At 51.0% G+C, this 22,710-nt stretch overlaps 1 protein-coding gene and 1 long non-coding RNA gene across 5 annotated transcripts; one reads left to right on the plus strand and one right to left on the minus strand.

Annotated features, from left to right (window-relative positions):
• Nucleotides 1-177: 177 nt before the first annotated feature.
• Nucleotides 178-11,284, minus strand: LOC105468322 (uncharacterized). 3 transcript variants are annotated; one of them, XR_011608865.1, is made up of 4 exons: nt 11,197-11,284; nt 8,356-8,654; nt 6,853-6,913; nt 178-2,155 (listed from the first exon to the last, which is right to left on the minus strand). It is a non-coding gene; the product is annotated as an uncharacterized lncRNA (long non-coding RNA). The 3 variants fall into 3 exon arrangements; XR_011608864.1 differs by lacking the exon at nt 11,197-11,284 and adding an exon at nt 8,777-9,053; XR_011608863.1 differs by lacking the exon at nt 11,197-11,284 and having other exon boundaries at nt 8,356-8,707.
• Nucleotides 9,087-22,710, plus strand: LOC105468321 (selectin P ligand). Of its 2 annotated transcripts, none has more exons than XM_071071178.1 (2): nt 9,087-9,248; nt 18,878-22,710. In XM_071071178.1, exon 2 carries the CDS (start codon nt 18,883-18,885, stop codon nt 20,209-20,211), a length of 1,329 nt encoding a protein of 442 aa, XP_070927279.1. In that variant the 5' UTR covers nt 9,087-9,248; nt 18,878-18,882; the 3' UTR covers nt 20,212-22,710. The 2 variants fall into 2 exon arrangements, with proteins under 2 accessions (XP_070927279.1, XP_070927278.1); XM_071071177.1 differs by lacking the exon at nt 9,087-9,248 and adding an exon at nt 11,273-11,402.

Here is a 22,710-nt window from a genome sequence, read left to right on the forward strand (position 1 = left end):
GCAGCAGGGACACCAATATACATTCTTAATGGGAGTCCACAGTTAAAACCTTTTCTTTTTCTATTTAGAAGAAAGTAAGTCCCTTTTAATCTACACTTCAGACAAGAGGAAAAAAAATGTAAGCCCTAAAGCAATGCAATACATCACAGAAGAAAAGACAGATTGGCTATATAAAAATTAAATTATGTAAGACTTTAATACAGCAGAAAATGAAGGTCATCGGAACTGGGAAATATGTTTTCTTCCAATATAGTAAGGGCTAAGTATACTTGGATATGCTTCATCTCAGCTGCAGCTGCTGCCTCTGTTTGAAACGTGACGTGCGAAATGTTAAGTCCCAGGCAGCTGATGTGCAGATGGCAGCCATCCTCGTCCCTCCTGTGGGAACCGAGTCCACCAGCAAATGGCTTATTCTCAACTTCGAACTTTGGGGCGTGGGGTGGGGGTGTGTTCACTAGGCGACGCTGTCCGTGTTGTGCCGGGTGAAAGTTCCCCTGTGGCGAGTGTCAGGAGGGCTGGGTGGGAGATGGGAATTACTGCACATCCAAGATCCTTGAGGATAAGGTGGCTGCTGAGTTGGTTGGATTGGCTAAAATGTGGAGGAAGGTGAGTTTAGAGAGGCAGATGGGATCCTTCAAATTCATTGTAGTTGGCGTTTAATTCATGTGAACGAAAATGGGTAAGAGGGCAGATTTTAGGATCCTGAGTTTAGTGAGTGGCAGATAGAGGGTGAGGCACACGGGTCCCTGACAGGCTTCATGGTGAGGGGCTAGAAAGCAATGTCGGGGCCATTGCCTAGGGAGCCTGAGGGCAGAAGTCAGAGGAGGAAGTTATTCCACCTCAGGACTCAACTTGGAAGACAAGTAAACAGGTCTCTTCTGCTGTCAGAAAAAATCTGTACACTTGAGCTTGGGCACTCACCACTGGGTGCTTAGTTTTGTTCTTTGAGTAGCTTCCTCACACTGATCTCAAAGAGTAAGTGGACTTTTAGGGAAGGACTTTCTGGTGGGTTTGGAACAGAACTGGGGAGAAGTGGCTCAGACAAAGGCCCGCAGGCAGCTGTGGGGGCAGAGAAAGCTTTGGGCTGCCAGAGAGGAGCAGTCATCTGTGTCTTCGAGGGGCAGAGCAGGGAGCAGGCCTAGTTACAGTGGAAAGGGGTCACACACAGGGTGCCTGGGCCCCGGAAATGCTGTGGAACGCGGTCAGGGGGCTGGTTGCCAAGGTTGTCCAGGCTCCTCTCCACTGGGTGCCTCTCAGGCCCCCAGCAGCAGGGCTCCCTTTCCAGAAGCCATGTACCTCTCATCACCCGTTTCCTAATCTCCTCTCCCCCACTAGGTAGGGTTGGATTCGTCTTGGCATTCACTGGGTGAGAATTTATATTTACAGTGAGAGTGTCACGGGGCTGGAGAGAACTGTAGTGCAGCAAGTGACCCCTGGTCCAGTCAGGAGAGGTACTCAGGCTGATGCTCAGTGCCCTGAGGGGGTTCAGCAACAACATCCAAGCTTGGGGGCTCTAGTGATGAGGTCTGAGAACTAGGAAGTGCCCCCTCCATGACAGGGAGCTGTTGCAGCTTCATTTCCGTGCGGAGATGCTATTTGGGTTGTGGAAGTTGGAATAATACCTCTTGGTGAACAAAATCCTGGGCTGCTTATCACCATCCCCATCTACAGCTCCCCAAATGCAAAATGAGTTCTTATCGCCCTAAGCAGTGTCTTCAAGAGGCAGTGGCCCAGAATGCCTCATAAGCCACAAGGTGGAGATTCCATCTGGGGATCTGGCCACCTGTCAGGTGCCACCCCATGTAGATACCAGTCTAGTGTCTGAACAGCCTTGTAACTGGTTTCTCTGCCTCCAGCCACCTGTTCCCTGTTTTGCTTCTAGAGTGATGTTTTCTGTCAAAGTCTCTGAAGGAGATACAAGTGAGTATCCCTTTTGTCTACAGGAGGAAGTTCATGCTCTTCTACCTCTGAGCCTCCTTGACTCCTGTCTCTTCTGTCATATCCCACACCCAGGCTCTTGTTTCACAGTGCGTCCATATCCCAGCTACTTCTCACACCTCCACGGTGACTCCCCTAGCCTGTGCTCCCATCACTTCTGCGTGGACAGAGCCTCTGTATTAGCATTCTCCAGAAGAAGAGAACCAATAGGGTCTGTCTGCATGAGGGAAGAAGAGAGATCGGGATGTATTATAAGGAATTGACTCACATGATTATGGAGGCTGCTAAGCTCCAAGATCTGCAGTCAACAAACTAGAGAGACCCAGGAGAGCTGAGTTTTTCAGTTCAGATCAGAAAGCAACTAAAAACTGAGGTCCCAGCTTGAAGGCAGTCAGGCAGGAGTAATTCTTTTTCTTTTTTTCTTTTTTTTTGAGATGGGGTCTCACTCTGTCTCCCAGGCGGGAGTGCAGTGGCATGATCTTGGCTCACTGCAGCCTCTGCCCCCTGGGTTAAGCAGTTCTCCTGCCTCAGCCTCCCAAGTAGCTGGGACTACAGGCATGCGCCACCACACCTGGCTAATTTTTGTATTTTTAGTAGAGGCAGGATTTCCCCATGTTGGCCAGGCTGGTCTTAAACTCCTGACCTCAGGTGATCTGCCCACCTTGGCCTCCCAAAGTGCTGGAATTACAGGCGTGAGCCACCGCACCCGCGAGGAATTTCTTCTTACTCAGCCTTTTTGTTCTATTCAGGCCCTCAACGGAATGGATCCACCCACCCACACCAGAGGGAGCAACCTGCTCTACTCAACCCACAGATTCAAATGTTCATTTCATCCAGAAAACCCTCACAGACACACCCGGGGTAACGTGTCACCAGATATTTGGGCACCCCATTGCCCAATCAAGTTGACAAGGTTAACAATCACAGCTTCCTAACCCAGCTTCCCCCAGCCATTTGAATCTGTTCTCAGAGCTGCAGCCATAGTCACCTTTTCAGGTATTAAGGCGGGGGAAGGCATGCTAAGGCCCATGGGCTAACTCCAACCTGCCGGAAGCTGCTTTGTAGCCCACGAGCTAAGAATGGTTTTTATATTTTTAAATGGTTGGGGGAAAAACAAGATTTACTGACAAGTAAAAAATGATACGAAATTCAAATTTCAGTGTCCATCAGTAAAGCTTATTGGAACACACCATGCCTTGTCTGTGGCTGCTTTTTCTCTATACTTGAAGAGTTGAGTAGCTGCAACAGAGATTGTATGGCCACAAAGCCTAAAGTATTTACTGTGTAGCCCTTTAAGAAAAAGCTCGTTGACCCCTGTATCTAAGGCTTCAAACCCTCCGTGGTTTCCCATCCCACTCAGAATAAAAACTAAATCCTCACCACTAGCTTAGGAGGCCCTGTGTTGCCTGCCCTGCCGCCCCTCATCCTCTCCTGATGTTCTCTTGTGTTCAGGAGGCTCCCTACTTCTGAGCTTCGCATGTGCTGTTCTCTCAGGAGTGCCCATCCTTTCCCCACCTCCAGTGTCTGCCCTTCCCAGCATTTCATCTGACCCCCATACGTAAATAGTGCCCGTAGCACCCTAGTGCCACTGATAGCTGATCTATCATCTCATAGGAGTTTTGACTGTCTTCCCTGAATTGAATATAAGCCGCATGAGGACAGGCACTGGTTTCCTTCACCAGGATCCCCAGAATCTGGCATGATGTGTCAATCAGTACTTACTGAATGACTGAACAGTTGAAAATATAGACATTATCTGGGATGGGAATACATATTGCATTATCTGCCCAGCAGTGCTTTTCTCACCGAATAAGACTGTCCCGGACCACAGTCAACTCCAGGTGACCTGTCAGCCCCTTGGAGCCACCATCAGTGGCATCAGATCTGGGTTTTCCTTTATGGGGGCCTTGGAGTTGGGGAAGCCAGGCACCACACAGGAAGAGCAGGTACACAGTGATGAAGAGGGCTTCTGGGTCCCTGTAGCTCCCCAAGTCCATGCCTAAGGTCCAGCTTTATTTCTGATCTTAAATTCCAGGAAATATCCCAGGACTCCTATTGCTAGGCGCCTGGCCTTCTCGAACAACACCAAGGTTTCTCTCCTAAAGACCCCTTACCAGGGGTCTTTGAGGCCAGGTGATTGAGGATGTCTGCCAGAGGCATGCATTCCTCCAGCCACTACCCTCTGGGGAAGAATCACAGAGTCTGGAGTACATTTCTAACATTTGCTTGCCCTCTGGCCTTCCAGGCCTGGGACAAGCAGCGCTGGCCACCCCCAGCCCAAGCAGACCCAGTGAGCTGGGGAGCCCCTGTTTTCTTCCGCTCGAGAAATGGCTTCATGCTGCAGTCTCCAGCCCAGAAACTGGTTGCTAGTGCCACCCAGATTGGCAACCAAAATCTGGGGCCGAAAGTAAGCTCCCCAGAGCTCTGTTCCCATTTGAGAAAGGGAATTGAATCCTGGCTGGACCAGGCCCACAGTGGACCATTTCCCCTTTGGATGATTCAAATCAGCAAGCTGTAGCCCCGGGAGCCCGCCTCGCAGCAGGAGAGCGGGGGAGGGCAGGCAGTTGGGCGTGACTTCCCCTCCCTTCTGGGCCTTGCTTGCAAGGAGCTCTGTTCTTATTCTATTTCATGAGACCATTGCTTTCATTCAAACAAAAGGTCCTATTGTGAGTAAACTGAAAAGACCACTGCCCTGAGAAACAAGTGGCACAACCAGCAAGACTCTTGCTTTCCTCAGAGGAAGGAACGGGCTTTGCAGTCTGGCTGGGCTCCAGTCTGCCTGTGCCCTCCTGCGCCACCTCAGAGCCTCAGCTTCCTCAGAGGGATCATGACCACTGGGAAGGGAGGTGGGATTCTATGAGCGACGCCACCCCTTTTTTCCCCATTTTTCCCCATTTTTAGGGAAGCGGACACAGGTTCTCATAGGAAGCCAGCACCTTGTCAGGGAGGGATAACTTCCTGGCAAGTTACACATAGATTATAAAATCTCAGGCCATACCTGGCCTGTCAGTTACAGTCCTTGCCACATATTTCCAGCATTCCACAAATGTTTAATTTTTCATTTTCTTTAATGACTGTACTGTTGACCAACCTAAGCTTGGTAAATACCAGGCTGAAGTTAAGTTGCGCTGGCTTTTGGCACCCAAGACTTCCTCTCTTTGTCTCTGGAGTGTGAGGCTTTCTTACAGCTGTGCTTGTCACTGGTGGGAACGGTCCCCCACCCCGAAACAGCAAAGAAGCAAAACGCAATTCAATAGGCCACTGCATACATGCAGCTGTGCAGGCTGTGGCGGTGCCTCCTGGGACTGGGGGCCACCATGAGGTTGCAGGCATTTTCATCCATCAGCGAAGGGAAGGAAGACTGAATTTAGTGCGCAGATGATCATTTAAGTATAAGGAGGTTATAGGTTGTTGGTTTGAATACCAAATCTCTAGTTGCTCAGGATCCACATGTGAGAGAGCTCCAAGTAGGAGCCCAGTGAGCCATGTTTTTGCTTTAACATGGGGCTGTTCCAACAGTAGCAGGCTGTTAGTTACAACCAGGAGCACATTTTTCCCAGAAGACCCATAAACAGCCCTTGCTTCCCAGGCTAGCCCACTAGTGGGCTCCAGTGGAGAGAGGAACCTAACACCTACTGTCTTTGCTGATTGCAATTCCTGCTCTACACCCCAAATAGCTCACATTGAGAGGAGGTGGGGAGCATTGGGTCCTCTTAGACCAATCACAGCAGGCAAGTTCTGCAAGGAGGAGCTGGAATCATTTATATATCGAACCAATATTTATTGTGATTGAATGCAGGCTTTTTCATAGGACACCCTAGGTTCAGACTCTGGCTTAGCCACTAACCAGCTCTGTGACCTTAGGCGAGTTACTTAAGCTCTCTGGAACTTTTTTTTTTTTTTTAATCTACAAAATGGGGATACTAATAGCAAACTACCTCATAAGGCAGTTGTGACAATTAAACAAATTAGTAGACCAGGCATGGTGGCTCATGCCTATAATCCCAGCACTTTGGCAGGCAGAGGCGGGTGGATCACTTGAGGCCAGGAGCTTGAGAATAGCCTGGCCAACATGGCAAAACCCTGTCTCTACTAAAAATACAAACATTAATGGGGCATGGTAGTGAGTGCCTGTAATCTCAGCTACTAGGGAGGCTGAGGCAGGAGAATCACTTGAACCCAGGAGGCAGAGGTTGCAGTGAGCTGAGATCGTGCCGCTGCACTCAGCCTGGGAGATAGAGCGAGACTCTGTCTCAAAAAAAAAAAAAAAAAAACCAAAATGTGAAATAGACATCATTATATACATTTTTCTTTTTCTTTTTTTCTTTTTTTTTTTTGGAGACGGAGTTACCCAGGCTGGAGTGCAGTGGCCGGATCTCAGCTCACTGCAATCTCCGCCCCCCGGATTCACGTCATTCTCCTGCCTCAGCCTCCCGAGTAGCTGGGACTACAGGCGCCTGCCACCTCGCCTGGGTAGTTTTTTGTATTTTTTAGTAGAGACGGGTTTTCACCGTGTTAGCTAGGATGGTCTCGATCTCCTGACCTCGTGATCCACCCGTCTCGGCCTCCCAAAGTGCTGGGATTACAGGCTTGAGCCACCGCGCCCAGCCTATATACATTTTTCTATATACAAATACAGAAAAGAAAATATATTTGAAAGGAAAGGGCCATTCATAATTATGCCACGCAGAGATAGGCACTGTGAGCATTTCTTTCAGTCTGTCCTCTCAGCACCCAAGCACACGTGAATTATGCTGCTTATATACTTCTGTACCCTCTCTTTTCTACCTAACAGGTCTTGAGCGCTTTATAAGCATTCAATATAAATATGACTTGCCTGCCTGCATCACATTCCATCAAGGGACAGGTTTCTGTAGTATGGGAGTCTGTGTTTTTTCCCAGTATTTCTCTTACCTCAGATATCATTGCTTCAATCTTGGAAGACATCTTGAGTATTTTTTTCTGGGCTTCGTTCCTAGAAGCAGAAATGTGTTCACTTTGAATCTTTGACTCTCACAGATGTTAGGTGCGGTGAAGTGTGGTTTTACGGTCTTCACACAGACGACATACACCAAATTTCTCTTAGCAATATTTGCTCCTCTGAGAAGGAAATTTCGCTGCTCAAGTCTCACCTTGAAATAGGTGAGCTGGGTGTGGCGGTGCGCGCCCGTAACAGCTATTGGGGAGGCTGAGGCAGGAGGATGTCTTGCTTGAGACCAGGAGTTTGAGGCTGCAGTGAGCTATGATCACGCCCCTGCACTCCAGATTGGGCCACAGAGCAAGACCCTGTCACACACACAGAAGAAATAGCTTACCTGCCACTAAGCTACTCCTTTTTCCTTACATATAGTACTTGCTGATGTACCAGAGCTCACCGTTCAGCCCACACCATCCCAGGCTAGGGGTTAAGATCAAGAGCTTTATTCCGTCTGCCTGGACTTGAGTCCTGGCTCTGCCATTACTCTGTGTGACCTTGAGCAAGGCACATTCTCCCTCTCAGCTTCAGTCTCCTCGTTTCTAAAGGCAGCTTCAAGGATTATATGAGCTGATACATGCAGAGCACCTACCACAGGGCCTGGCATTGACCACAGGCTCAGGAAATGTTAAACGTTTGTGTTGTGAGGCTTTGCAGGTGATGAAACTATTCAACTCTGCTGCTGCAACGTGAAAGCAGCCAGAGGCGATGTGTGTACACCAATGAGTGTGGCTGCATCCCAAGAAAACTTTATGGAAACGGAACCTTGAGTTTCACACAGTTTTTATGCATCACAAAACATTTTCCAACCACTTAAAAATGTAACCACCATTCTTAGCTCACAAGCTGCAGAAAACCACGTGGCAGGCTGGAAGTGACAGACAGCTTGCAACCGCTCACCTCCCCTCATCAGAGAGTGACCTCCAGGCAGACTTGGGTCTGTTTAGAGTTTCTCAGTCCCCTGTCCCTGAAGGCTGGCTATTTCCAAACCTGCTGGGGAAGGGTGAGGGGCCTGGGTTCTAGGGGTCTCACTTCCCCTCTTGTGGCTTCAGTTTCCCCCTCTGTGCAGGCAGGGTGAGCTTTTGGCTCTTTCTAGCTGCATCTTCCTAAGGTGACTGAGACTGTGTCATGGCAAACACCTGCTGGGTTTCTGGTTTTCATTTTAAAATAACCTGTGTGCAAGGCAAGATATGAGTATCTTTCTGTACATGTCCTGAGCCCCTGCCTGGTGCAAAGCTGCAGGGCAGACCCTGGGAGACCCCCTATTTCCTCCCTTCCGGACGTGTCTGGGTATTCTCAGGCCTCCCAGCCTTTGCCTCTGCTGTGCTCTGTGCCTCGGCTGCCCACCTGGCTTGTCATCGCAAGTGCCACTTCTTGGAAGCTCCTCCTGTTAACCTCCCTCCCCCACCCAGGATGGAAGGAGAGGCCCCTCCCTTGCTTACCGCAGGATGGCACTCACTGCGCTGTGTCATTGTGGCATAATGTTCCATTGACTTGTTTACTCGCCAGCCTCCCCAGCAGATGAAGGGCTACCGGAGGGCCACAGCCCAGAATTGCTGGCCTTTGGACCTCAGGGCATGCGGTCTGGAGTGCCAGAGTTGGTCAAATGAATAAATTTAGGATGAAGAAATAAGATAAGCAGGCCTTGCCCTTGTGGAATCTGTAGTCCAGCTCCCTAGAGAGGATCTTGGTTGCAGCTAGAAGGGCCTGTGCTATGCATCTAGAGAGAGTGGTTTGAGTCCTGCAAGAAGAAATACACCATATTTGCAAACCCTTTGAAGATTCATATTTTGTGTTTTTTACTCCCCGACCACCTTCCACCCCCTCTCTACCCCCCCGCCAATCTTGGGCAAGAAGCGAGACCATTCTCCTTTTTGTCTGGTCACTCCTGTCCTTCAGGGGGCCCCCTCTGGCCCCGACTGTCCACTGCCGCTGAAGTGATGCTGTGGCCTTTCTCAGTTTGGGCCCCACCGCCAGCCGAAGAACTTCTCCCCGGAAAATTTCTACTTGGTTCTTAGTGTTTTCACAGTTATGGGAAACCAAGAGCAATGTCAGACCTAGGAGGTGCCTTACTACCCACCCTGTCTTTATCAACAGTGTCACCAAAGCTGTCACAAACAAGGGGGTGTGGGCTGTCACATGGCCCTGCCTAAGTAACCACATTCTCGCTTCCTCCTTCCACACACGGCCATTGGGGGTTGCTTGAGTCTGGGACTGCCGCAGGGGGTGCCACAGCCGTGCCTAGCAGCGTGGGCTGGGACCTCATCACTAAAGCAGAGAAGCCCCTTCTTCTGGGCCCACGAGGCAGCTGTCCCATGCTCTGCTGAGCACAGTGGTAAGTGCTGGCTTGCAAAACCACAGGGAGTGGCTGGAGGTCCCCATGGGCCAGGGGCCTGCCTTATAGCTGCTGGCAGGCCCTGGAGGACCGCCAGGCCCTTCTTGAGCTGCAGCCCCTGGGGAGGGCAAACTGAGGCCCCTCTGACTCAAGACTAAAGCCTGCCTGGAGTCTGTGGCCTTCTTCTGGTGTCTCTTCTGAATTGTGCTCCCGCCAACTTTTCTTTTTCTTCTTCTATTTTTGAGACAAGATCTTACTCTGTCACCCAGGCTGGAGTGCAGTGGCACGATCATGGCTCACTGCAGCCTTAAACTCCTGGGCACAAGTGATCCTCCCACCTCAACCTCCTGAGTAGCTGGGACTACAGGCACACATCGCCACATGCAGCTAATATTTTTACCTTTCCTAGAGATGGGGTCTCAAACTCTTGGCCTCAAGCCTCTTACCTTGGCCTCCCAAAGCGCTGAGATTACAGGCATGACCTACCAGCCCCAGCCTCCCGTTAACTTCTTCCCTCCCTGGCCAGTTTGCCTGCGGCTTCTGGCTTGGGGACATTCTGAATTTGAAAATCAGAGAAACCATGAGTGTTTCCCTAGAAATGATCTTACCTTCTCCTTTCCTGGATGGGAGACTGAGGCCAGGAGAGGTGAAGGGATTTGTTTAGGGGCAGAGCTGAGATTAGGTCTGGAAGATTCCAGAAAGTAGAGGGAGTGCAGGATTGGTATTGAAGCCGCATATTTTATGGATGCATAAAAAAGTGATTTTCAGGGCCGGGCGCGGTGGCTCAAGCCTGTAATCCCAGCACTCTAGGAGGCCGAGACGGGCGGATCACGAGGTCAGGAGATCAAGACCATCCTGGCTAACACGGTGAAACCCCGTCTCTACTAAAAAATACAAAAAAACTAGCCGGGCGAGGTGGCGGGCGCCTGTAGTCCCAGCTACTCGGGAGGCTGAGGCAGGAGAATGGCGTGAACCCGGGAGGCGGAGTTTGCAGTGAGCTGAGATCCGGCCACTGCACTCCAGCCTGGGCAACAGAGCATGACTCCATCTCAAAAAAAAAAAAAAAAAGTGATTTTCAGAGAAAGATGCATTCTTCCCACTTTTTATAAGACTGAGAAAATGACACTTGTCTGTGGCAAACTATTAAAATATTAGAATTAGGATACTATTGTTAGCAAAAGGGAAAACAATAATAATACTTAGAATACTTGGCTGGGTGCAGTGGCTCACACCTGTAATCCCAGCACTTTGGGAGACCGAGGCAGGTGGATCGCCTGAGCTCAGGAGTTCGAGACCAAGCTGGGCAACATGGTGAAACCTCGTCTCTACCAAAAATACAAAACCTTAGCTAGGCATAGTGGTGTATGCCTGTGGTCTCAGCTACTTGGGAGGCTGAAGTGGGAGGATCACTTGAACCTGGGAGGGGGAGGTTGCAGTGAGCCAAGATTGTGCCACTGCACTCCAACCTGGGTGGCAGAGTGAGACCCCGTCTCAAAAAAAAAGAAAAAAAATTAGAATACTCTTATTAGTTTGTATTTGAGATACTTTCAGGACACTAAAAGGAAAAGGTGGGGGCTGGTTGCGCCCTGCTGTATACACATTCACACACACACCATAGTGTCTGTATCTGGGCTTCTGTTGCCTGGAATTCTCTTCCTCTTTCCTCTTTCTTCTGTTTTCCTTTTTTTTCCACCTCTGACTTTGAGGCCCCCAGAGCCAGGCCCTTCAGTGGGCCGGAGCTTCAGAAGGTGGCTCCAAGGCCCTCGGACGGCCCCAGAGTCTCTTCCTCTGGGGTTGCCTAGGGAGGCGGCACCCTGGGCGGTTGATGCCTCCCTCAAGAGGCTTGGCCAGCAGCCAGGGGAGTTAAACCTCAGCGGAAGGGCTGGGCTACCGGGCTGGGCCCAGAGCGGGGCATTCGGAGGAGCTACAGAATCAATCATCTGAGAACCTTGGAGGGTGGATGGTGCCCCTTTTCCAGATGAGAAAACTGAGGCTCGCAGGGGAGAAGTAGCTGCGTCTGGCGGCGTGGCTTCTGGCTGCAGGATGCTCGTGGAGTTCGTGGTGACCCTAGGCCTGTGTCTCGATCTCCTTTGCTGAACTTGAACAGGAAGATGGCAGTGGGGGCCAGTGGTCTAGAAGGAGATAAGATGGCCGGTGTGTGTGTGTTGGGGGTCTGTGTTTGTTAATCTGTCTGTCTGCACAGGGGTCTTTAGAAAACTGTTTAAAGACAGTTGTTCAACTAACCACATGTAGGTCTCATTGAATTCATTTGTGCCAAGTACCTTACTGCCTCTGTCTCAGGCTAGCAAATCTGGGTTCCAACAGGTGTAACTTGGTTCTTGGCGGGCTGGAGGTGGGGGGAGTGGGGTGTAACAAAAAAATCTCTACTAACACTGTGGTTTGTAAGCCACCAAACATTAAACAGATATACAGCATATCTGTGCTATTAACGTTTTGTGAGGAGGGCTGGTGACGGTGGCTCAGGCCTGTAAATCCTAGCACTTTGGGAGGCTGAAGCAGGTGGATTTCTTGAGCCCAGGAGTTTGACACCAACCTGGGCAACACGGTGAAAACCCATCTCTACAAAAAATTTAAAAGTAGCTGGGTCTGGTGGCACGCACCTGTAGTCCTAGCTACTTGGAGGATCGCTTGAGTCCAGGAGTTCAAGGCTGCAGTGAGCTGTGATTGCACCACTGTACTCCAGCCTGGGCGACTGAGCCAGACCCTATCTCTAAAAGTAAATAAATAAATAAACATGTCATGAGGGGGATGATAATTAGGGAAACCACGTCTACAGTGGCTCCCTGATGTGAGTTGGAGTAGATGATGGAAAGAGGTTGGAAAGTGTCAGCTGTCTAACGTGGTGTGAAAAGTCTGAAGACAGCACGTGCTGTGCAGTGCTATGCACGTCCCCCTGCCTCAGTCACATGTCCTCTTCTGCAGAGGCATTTAGTGAGGCCCCTGGGGATGCCAGGAGAGCTGCTGCCCTCCGAAAACTTCTGGTCTGGTGGGGGCAGCAGAGCAGACAGCCACTGTGGCTGCCAGCCACCGGGACAAGCATTTCGAGAGGTGTGTGCCTGCCTGTCGGCTAAATCCTGGGCCTGTGGCCTGATCAGCAAGACAGCTGTAGTTCTTGTATTCTGGAAGTTTAGGAGTCAATGTGAATACATTTTTAGAAAGTAAATGAACAGCAGAAATGATGTAAACACGGGAGGTGACTAATCATGCCTGGGGCAATCTGGAAAGGCTTCTGGGAGGACTTGGCATTTCCCTGGCCCTCTTCAACCCACAACAACTCCATAAAAAGCGGGGGCTACCGTTGTCCTTGTATTCCAGCTAAGGAACCCACAACTCAGAGAGGTGAGGTGAGTTGCCCAAGGTCACACAGCTTCTAAGGGACAGAGCTGGGATTGACCTGGTTTGATGTGACTCCAGGTCAGGGCAGGGCGAGGTCTGTCCTGTCTACCCAGACTCAGATCTGCTGCCTGTGCTTCAGTTATCTGGGGGCTTTCCTTCTCTTGGTGACTACTTGACCCAAACCCTGAGATGCTCAGTCTTTTGAATTTTAACATTCCAAGATCCTGCCTGCTCTGATTCCCAGTTTCAGGATTCTCAGTGCAAGGTTCCCAGCAACGTGGAGCCCCCCGAGGATCTTTCCTGAGTCGCTCAAGACGGCCACATGGCGGGGTCTCTGGAGCTGGAGTCTGGGCTCCCTGCAGCCTGCTCCTCCACACAGCCTAGATGCGGCCCACATGGGGTCTAGATGGCGCCTGGGCCAGAAGCAGCCTGGTTTTAGGGCCAAAGAGGCAAAACGAGCAGTCTCTGACCTACTCCGTTAGGCAGGTGTTGAGACAAGTAGGATGTGGCCACTGGAGACCCCTCTGTCGGGGCCCTGCCCTGGCCCTCTACTGTGGGACTGTTTTTTTTGCCTTCCGGCGAGAGGAGAGGTGGAAGGTGGGGCCTGGGAGCGACCCCGCCGCTCTGGGCCTTGCTTGCTAATCGGTGTGATGGCACCGTTAGAGCCAGCGGACACAGGCTGAGGAGGACCGAGGTCAGCAGCCAGTGAGACGAGGAAGTCATCCCTCCACGGGAGGGGCTTCTGCATATGTCATTTTTGTTGTTGTTTAATACATTTACTCTAGCAAATATGAAGGAGGCATTATGCTGCCTGCCATACACAGTAAGCAAACTCTGCTCCTCCCCGTTCTACCTGTGTGGCCTCAGCTGAGACAAGATCTCTCGGAGCCTCAGGTTTTCTTTTATTTCATTAAAAAAAATACGTCTTTTTTTTTTTCTTAGAGACAGGGTCTTACTCTGTCACCCAGGCTGGAGTGCAGTGGTGTGATCATAGCTCACTGCAGCCTTGACTGGGCTCAAGCCATCCTCTGCCCTCAGCCTCCTGAGTAGCTGGGATGACAGGCATGCACCAGCATACCTGACTAATGTTTAATTTTTTTGTAGAGACAGGGTCTCACTATGTTGCCCAGGCTGGTCTTGAACCCCTGGCTTCAAGTCATCCTCCTACCTTGGCCTTCCAAAGTGCTAGGAGTACAAGGTTGAGGCACCATGCCTGGCTGAGCCTCAGATTTTCTTTCTGTTAGACGGGCCGATGCCTGCTCAGCTGTGGCCTGGCTCCAGGCTGCTGTGTCTTCAAGCCCATGGGATGCAGGGACCAGGCTGGGGTGACCAACACTCCCCCACACCCAGTTTGCCTGGGAGTGAGGAGTTTCTGGGGATAAGGGACTTTCAGCAGTGACACCAGGAACACGTCGGATAAGGTGGTTGCTTTAGACAGGCCCAGGAAAGGAGATCTGGGTTTTCCCAGTGCACCAGGTCTTATCACAACAGGTAAGGAAGTCTCTGCTTTCTCAAAGCCCAAATGCCCACGGGGGCGGTAGAGAGGCCGCCACCTCCATACCCTCTGAGTCTGAGACCTCCCTTTCCTCTGCTCCTCTGCTCCTCTGCCTGCAGCCCTGAAGACAGTCCCCAGATAAAGTACCCCCCGCTGGAAGCCAGCATCTGGGGCCTTCCACACACTCATTCAATTCTCATGATGATTTTTTTTTAAGCAATATCGCTTGTTTTACAATGAGGAAACTGAGGCTTAGAGAGGGTGAAGCAACCTGCCGCTAAGTGGGGGCAAATGTGGGACTCAGGCCCCAGCCTCTCCTCCACCCCAGCTGTCTCTGGGTGCAGGAAGCTGTCAGGATGGGTGTAGAGGAGGGGTCGGTGACAGTGACAGCCTACCCAAAGAACTGGGCCCCAGCGCCCTCCATGTTTCCGTGTTATTCTCCCAGCCTCCGGGCTGCTGCAAGTCCGGCCAGGAACCAGGGGGACCAGGCCTTGCAACCTTGCCCCCACCTTCTCTGCCTCCAGGAAGTGGCTGAGGGCTTTGCCTTCCAGAATAGAGAACTGCCCAAGTGGGGGTTGGTGGCTGTGAGTGTGCTCCTAAGTATGAAATATGTCTCTAGGCTAGTGGCTTCTTCCTAAAGTCCCTGTCCCCGGGAAAGTGCGGCCAAGGTTGGGCCGTAGATTCTTCCCCCACATAGGAACTCTACCCCAAAGAAACTCTGCTGCTCTGAAGGCAAACTGGGAGGCAAAAGTGTATGTGTGTGTGTGTGTGTGTGTGTTTACATTTATTAAGCACCTACTGTAACCCTGGAACTTTTGTTTTCTTGTTTTGTTTTGAGACAGGGTCTCACTCTGTTGCCCAGGCTGGAGGGCAGCAGTACAATCTCAGCTCACTGCAGTCTCAACCTCCCAGGCTTAAGCGATCCTCCCGCATTAGTTTCCCCAGTAGCTGAGACTATAGGCGTGCATCATCATGCCTGGTTAATTTTTCTATTTAAAAATTTTTTAATTTATTTTTGAGACAGGGTCTTGCTTTGTCACCCAGGCTGGAGTGCAGTGGCACGATCACAGCTCACTGCAGCCTCGATCTCCGTAGGCTCAAGCAATTCTCCCATCTCAGCCTCCCGAGTAGCTGGGACTACAGGGGCACACCACCACTCCTGGCTAATTTTTTTGTATTTCGTAGAGACGGGGTTTCACCATGTTGCCCAGGTTGGTCTGGAACTCCTGAACTCAAGTGATCCACCCGCCTTGGCCTCCCAAAGTCCTGAGATTACAGGTGTGAGCCACTATGCCTGGCCTAATTTTTCTATTTGTGTCAAGATGGGAATCTCACTATGTTGCCCAGGCTGGTCTTAAACTCATGGGCTCAAGTGATCTACCTGCCCTGGCTTCCCAAAGTCCTGGGATTACAGGCATGAGCCACCACGCCCACCAGCCTAGAACTTTTGAATCCAGCCCCTTGTTGCACTCTCTCAACAGCCCTATGAGATGGACACTGTTTCTTATCCCCATTTGACAGATGAGAAAACTGAAGCTCAGAGAGGCAAGCATCTGCGTCAAGGTCATACAGCTTGTAAGGGACAGAGCTAGGACTTGAACATCCTTTTTGACCCCACAGTCTATGCTTTCAACCCTGTGCCCTGCATGGCACCTGGTAAACATGTGGCGGGCCTTTCGGGGGGACGTAGCCTTCAAGCTCCTCCTTTTTCTTACTCTGCCCTCCGTCTTCCACCCAAGTCCACAAGCCCAGCCTTTTGTCTCCTCAGCGAGGTCAGGTCTCTCCTGATGGCTTCATGCCTTCCCGAACGTCACTGGGTTTCAATCTGATCTTGACTTCTCACCAGCTGTGTGTCTTTGGGCAAGTCACTTCACTTCTCTTAACCTCAGTGTCGTCCTTGGTAAAATGGGGATAATTGTGAGGGCCAGATGTCTCTGGTGCAAATATCGTAAAGTTTGGTTTAAGAAATTATTTTTATTTTTATTTTTTAGACAGAGTTTTTTTCTTGTCTCCCAGACTGGAGTGCAGTGGTGTGATCTAGGCTCACTGCAACCTCTGCCTCCCAGGTTCAAGCAATTCTCCTGCCTTGGCCTCCCAAATAGCTGGAATTACAGGGAGCACCACCATGCCCGGCTAATTTTTGTGTTTTTGGTAGAGACAGGGTTTCACCATGTTGGCCAGGCTAGTCTTGAACTCCTGACATCAGGTGATCCATCTGCCTTGGCTTCCCAAAGAGTTGGGATCGCAGGTGTGAGCCACTGCACCTGGCCTAAGAAATTATTTTAAGATGTGGGTTGGGTGTAGTGGCTCATGCCTGTAATGTCAGTGCTTTGAGAGGCCGAGGCAGGAGGATTGCTTGAGGCCAGGAGTTTGAGACCAGTCTGGACAACATAGCAAGACCCCGTCTCTACAAAAAAAATTAAAAATTAGCCGGATATGGCGGCATGTGCATGTAGTCCCTACTACTCTGGAGGCTGAGGTGAGATCACTTGAGCCCAGGAGGTCGAGGCTGCGGTGAGCTATAATTGCATTACTGCACTCCAGACTGGGCAACAAAGTGAGACTCTGTCTCTAAAACAAATAAGTCAATAAATAAATGGAAATAAATTAGTTTAAGATGTGATCAGATTTGCATATTTGAAACCAACATAGGCCTGGTGTGGTGGCTCACGCCCTGTAATCCCAGCACTTTGGGAGGCCGAGGCGGGCAGATCGCTTGAGGTCAGGAGTTTGAGACCAGCCTGGCCAACATGGCGAAACCCTGTCTCTACTAAAAATACAAAAATTAGCTAGGCATAGTTGTGTGCACCTGTAGTCCCAGCTACTTGGGAGGCTGAGGAAGGAGAATTGCTTGAACCCAGGAGGTGGAGGTTGCAGTGAACCGAGATCATGCCACTGCACTCCATCCTGGGCAACAGAGCGAGACTCTGTCTCAAAAAAAAAAAAAAGAAAGAAAAGAAACCAACATAATTCTAACTAGCATGTGAAAGAGATCAGATTGAACCTGGAAGGTGAGGAGCCCGTGAGTGAGGTATAGTCACCTGAGGAATGATGAGCAACTGCTCCTTCCTCCAGATCATGTGAATGAAGTACAAGGGAAGAGACTGGAAATTGTCCAGGTGCCATTCTTGAATGCCCACTCTGCATCAGACACTATTCTAAGGGTTGTGTGCTGCTGAAGGGCGTTATGTCCAGGGAATGCAGGAATATCTGAATCCTGCCCCAGAAAGTGGCTGTCACTCACCATAGGATTCTCAGCACAGAATTTTGAATTCTGTAAACACCAGCCAGTGCCAAGGAGAGCATGAGGGGAGAGAGAGCAAACAAGAAAGCACAGGTGTTCACAATGCCAAGAAGAAAGGTCAATGAGATGGCCAAATGAGAGGCGCTGTCTTTTCTGGCTACCTAGTCGGGAGGACAATGTAGAGTTTCTGAATAGACAGTGGTCTTACCCACAGGCACACTCAGTGACCATAAGCTCCCTGAGAGCAGGGCTGTTCTGAAAAGATTTGAGTTTTCTCCTGGCCATGGAGAGTGTAATTGAATGGCTCTGGGCCCTTGAAGACTTACAGTGCAGGTTGACTGAAAGAACAAAATCAGCCAACCTTTGCTGAGAGGTTATCATGCAAACAAAGTGCTAAGGGTCTTGCATGCATCCCTTCATTTTATCCTCACAATAGGCTATGAAGTAGGCACCGTCATCCCTGTTGTGCATTGTGTAGATGAGAACAACACCAAAGCAAATGGGACCAAGCCAAGATATTGAGAAAGAATGAGACAAACCAAGACTCTGAGGACTGGCAAGGGCTATGGGAGGGTGGAAGCAAGATAGGAGAAGGAGGAAGAGAGACATGTAGAGGTGGCGTGGCAGTGGGCAGGGAGAGGGGGCAGCAGGAAGAATCACACTCCAAGAGGCCTCAAAGGTCCAATAAGCAGCTGTATCTGGGAGGTCTGTGGTTTCCAAACTCTTCTGCTTATGGACTTCATAAGTGGGCAATTAATCTATTTATGAATTCTATGCAGGTACTACTTTACTCTTATGATACATTATAAATAATACAATACTTGAAATTAAGAAGGAGTGACATGAGGCCGGGCACAGTGGCTCATGCCGGTAATCCCAGAACTGTGGAAGGCCAAGGTGGGTGGATAACTTGAAGCCAGGAGTTCGAGACCAGCCTGGCCAACATGGTGAAACCCCATCTCTACTAAAAATACAAAAATTAGCTGAGCGTGGTGGTGCATGCCTGCAATCCCAGCTTCTCAGGAGGCTGAGGCAGGAGAATCACTTGAACCCGGGAAGCAGAGGTTGCAATGAGCTGAGATAGCGCCACTGTACTCCAGCCTGGGTGACAGAGCAAGACTCCATCTCAAAAAAAAAAAAAAAAAAAAAAAAAAAAAAAAAAAAGGAGTGACATGAAAAGTTAATAGAATTATAAGCAAAGCACTAATTATTTCTACACTCCAATGGATTGTCTTGTCCACAAATAAAGTGGCTTAACCAAAATGGAGAGGGAGGCAAATCAATTTCTATGCACATCTAGAAGTTAGAGGGCCCTCCTGGATGGCTTTATTCATGTTGATTAGTAATAATAACAACTGCTACTGGCTGAGGGTCTTCTCCATCCCAGGCATGTCAGGGATGCCTAAATCCCCAGCCCCTGCTCCAGACCAGACATGCTTCCAGCTGCGGCAGTAGAGGGTGGTGGTCTAGGATGCTTGCTAAGCCCAAGGGTGAAGCTGTCTTGATGTCCCACCACCCGTTGTCTCCCCCCAGGTGTCATGCCTCTGCAACTCCTCCTGCTGCTGATCCTACTGGGCCCTGGCAGCAGCTTGCAGCTATGGGACACCTGGGCAGATGAAGCCAAGAAAGCCTTGGGTCCCCTGCTTGCCCGGAACCGGAGACAGGCCACCGAATATGAGTACCTGGATTATGATTTCTTGCCAGAAACGGAGCCTCCAGAAATACTGAGCAACAGCACCAACACCCCTTCTCTGACTGGGCCTGGAAACCCTGAGTCTACCACTGTGGAGCCTGCTGCAAGGCATTCTACTGGCCTGGATACAGGAGGGTCAGTCACAGAGCTGACCATGGAGCTGGCCAACATGGGGACCCTGTCCATGGATTCAGCAGCTATGGAGGTACAGACCACTCACCCAGCAGCCACGGAGGCACAGACCACTCAACCAGCGGCCACGGAGGCACAGACCACTCAACCAGCGGCCACGGAGGCACAGACCACTCCACTGGCAGCCACAGAGGCACTGACAACTCAACTGGTGGCCACAGAGGCACAGACCACTCCACTGGCAGCCACAGAGGTACAGACAACTCAACTGGCGACCACAGAGGCACAGACCACTCCACTGGCAGCCACAGAGGCACAGACCACTCCACCAGCAGCCACGGAGACACAGAGTGCTCCACCGGCAGCCACAGAGGCACAGACCACTCCACCAGCAGCCACGGAGGTACAGACCACTCAACCCATAGCCACAGAGGCACAGACCACTGCACCAGCCTCCACAGAGGCACAGACCACTCCTCCGGCAACCACAGAGGCACAGACCACTCAACCCATAGCCACAGAGGCACAGACCACTCCACTGGCAGCCACAGAGGCCCTGTCCACAGAATCCAATGCCATGGAGGCCCTGTCCACAGAACCCAATGCCACAGAGGCCCTGTCCATGGAACCTACTACCAAAAAGGGTCTGTTCATACCCTTTTCTGTGTCCTCTGTTACTCACAAGGGCATTCCCATGGCAGCCAGCAATTTGTCCATCAACCACCCAGTGGGGTCCCCAGACCACATCTCTGTGAAGCAGTGCCTGCTGGGCATCCTAATCTTGGCACTGGTGGCCACTATCTTCCTCGTGTGCACTGTGGTGCTGGCAGTCCGCCTCTCCCGCAAGGGCCACATGTACCCCGTGCGTAATTACTCCCCCACCGAGATGGTCTGCATCTCGTCCCTGTTGCCTGATGGGGGTGAGGGGCCCTCCGCCTTAGCCAATGGGGGCCTGCCCAAGGCCAAGAGCCAGGGCCTGACGCCAGAGCCCGGGGAGGACCGTGACGGGGATGACCTCACCCTGCACAGCTTCCTCCCTTAGCTCCCTCTGCCGTCTGTTTTGGCAATACCCCAGCCTCCACGGTCTCTCCTGGGCCTCCCCTGAGTGCCCAGACCACATTCCACAGCTCTGGGCTTCCTCGGAGACCCCTGGGGATGGGGATCTTCAGGGAAGGAACCCTGGCCACCCAAACAGGACAAAAGCAGCCTGGGGCCAAGCAGACTGGCAAGTGGAGCCACCTCTTTCCTCCCTCCTCGAATGAAGCCTGGTCACATTCCAGCCACATTTCAGCCGAGGTCCAGGGAAGGAGGCCATTTACTTGAGAGAGATTCTCTCCTTTTTCCTGTCCCCCATCTTATCTGGGTCCCTCTAACGTCTCCCATGGCTCTCCCCGCTTCTCCTGGTCACTGGAGTCTCCTCCCCACATACCCAAGGAAGACGGAGTTCCCCCACCCCACACGCACCGCCGTTGTCTTCTGGTTGCCATGGTCACCAAACAGGAAGTAGACATTCTAAGGGAGGAGTACTGAAGAGTGACAGATTCCTGAGGCTGTTTCCTGCTGCTCCTCTGACTCGGGGCAGCTTGGGTCTTCCGGGGCACCTCTCTGGGAAAACCCAGGGTGAGGCTCAGCCTGTGAGGGCTGGGATGGGTTTTGTGGGCCCAAGGGCAGACCCTTCTTTGGGACTGTGTGGACCGAGAAGCTTCCCTCTAGTGACAAGTAACCCCCCAGCCGTCCTCTCTTGCCTTCCCCTGTGGCCACTTTCCAGGGTGGGCTCTGTCTTGTTCACTGCAGTATCCCAACTGCAGGCACAGTGCTGGCAATAAATGTGTGACGGACAAACCATAGCTGAATCCTTCAAGGTATCAAGGCTGTCTCCTTCAGGCAGCCTTCCCGGAATTCTCTATCCCTCAGTGCAGGGTGGGGGCTGGTCCTCAGCTGTCCACCCTCAGCCCCTGGCCCCCCAGGAAGCCTCTTTAATGGGCTGTTAGGTTGACTTCAGTTTTGCCTCTTGGACGACGGGGGGTCTTGTACATCCTTGGGTGGCCGGGAAAAGTTCAGGCTGTTGGGGGCCAAAGGGAGGCTGCCCTTTCCCCACCAGTGACCACTTTATTCCACTTCCTCCATTACCCAGTTTTGGCCCACAGAGTTTGGTCCCCGCCAAACCTCAGACCAATATCCATCTAAACATCAATCTATCCTCCTGTTAAAGAGAAAAAAAAAGGGGCTGGGAGCAGGGGCTCACGCCTGTAATCCCAGCACTTTGGGAGGCCAAGGTGGGTACATCACCCGAGGTCAGGAGTTCAAGACCAGCCTGGCCAACATGGTGAAACTCTGTCTCTACTAAAAATACAAAGATAAGTGGGGTGTGGTGGCACGTGCCTGTAGTCCCAGCTACTCGGGAGGCTGGGGCAGGAGAATTGCTTGAACCCGGGAGGCAGAGGTTGCAGTGAGCTGAAATCACGCTACTGCACTCCAGCCTGGGTGACAGAGTAAGACTCAAAAAAAAAAAAAAAAAAAAAAAAAGATTCAATGACATTTGTTAAAGCATGGTAAGGAAGACTTTGTTTAAGGTGAGGGGGACTCTCTCGATCACTGCAGGGGCTGCAGCTATGGGATTTTGCAGTGGGGGCATTTGGGCTCAACTATGAGTACAAGTGGGAACTGATAGCAGGCCAGGGTGCTCAGCCATCACCTGGGGGATGGTGGCAGATGAGGAACGTGATCAGATATAGGAAGTGATCAGATATGGAGTGGTGAGGCAAGGTTGTTACTAAGCTGACTTAGCAGAGTTCTTGCTAGAACTGGATTTTATTCACTTATTTATTTATTTTAAGATGGAGTTTCGCTCTTGTTGCCCAGGGTGGAGTGCAATGGTGCAATCTGGCTCACCGCAACCTCCGCCTCCTGAGTTCAAGCGATTCTCCTGCCTCAGCCTCCTGAGTAGCTGGGATTACAGGCATGCGCCACCATGCCCAGCTAATTTTGTATTTTTAGTAGAGATGGTGTTTCTCCATGTTAGTCAGGCTGGTCTCGAACTCCTGACCTCAGGTGATCCACCCGCCTCGGCCTCCCAAAGTGCTGGGATTACAGGTGTGAGCCACTGCGCCTGGCCCAGAACTGGATTTTACAAGGAAGTGCACAGATGGGCTTAGGAGAGGACTTGGGGTCCTGACTGATTACAGCTTGGCCAAGCACAGAATCCTTCCCACTCTCCAGAAGCTCACCCTGACCTCTCCTTTTCACTCAGGCCCTGTCTCCCATTAACAGCCAGTAGCTTATTGGTAAGCCTAGATGCAGCCTGCAACCTTTTGTACAACTCACAGAAGCACTGACTTGCTGTCAAATGGAAAAGTTCAAGCTGACAAACTTTTTCTTAAAGGACCAGGCGGTGAATATTGTAGGCTTTAGCTATTGCAACACCGTAGCCTCTGTTGCAACAACTCAACTCTGTCCTTATAGCACAAAAGCAGCCACTGACAATATGTCCATAAATGAATGTGCATGGTTGTGTTCTAATAAAGCTTTATTTACAAATGGG

The sequence above is a fragment of the Macaca nemestrina genome, chromosome 10, assembly GCF_043159975.1.
Source record: "Macaca nemestrina isolate mMacNem1 chromosome 10, mMacNem.hap1, whole genome shotgun sequence".
NCBI lineage: Eukaryota > Metazoa > Chordata > Mammalia > Primates > Cercopithecidae > Macaca > Macaca nemestrina.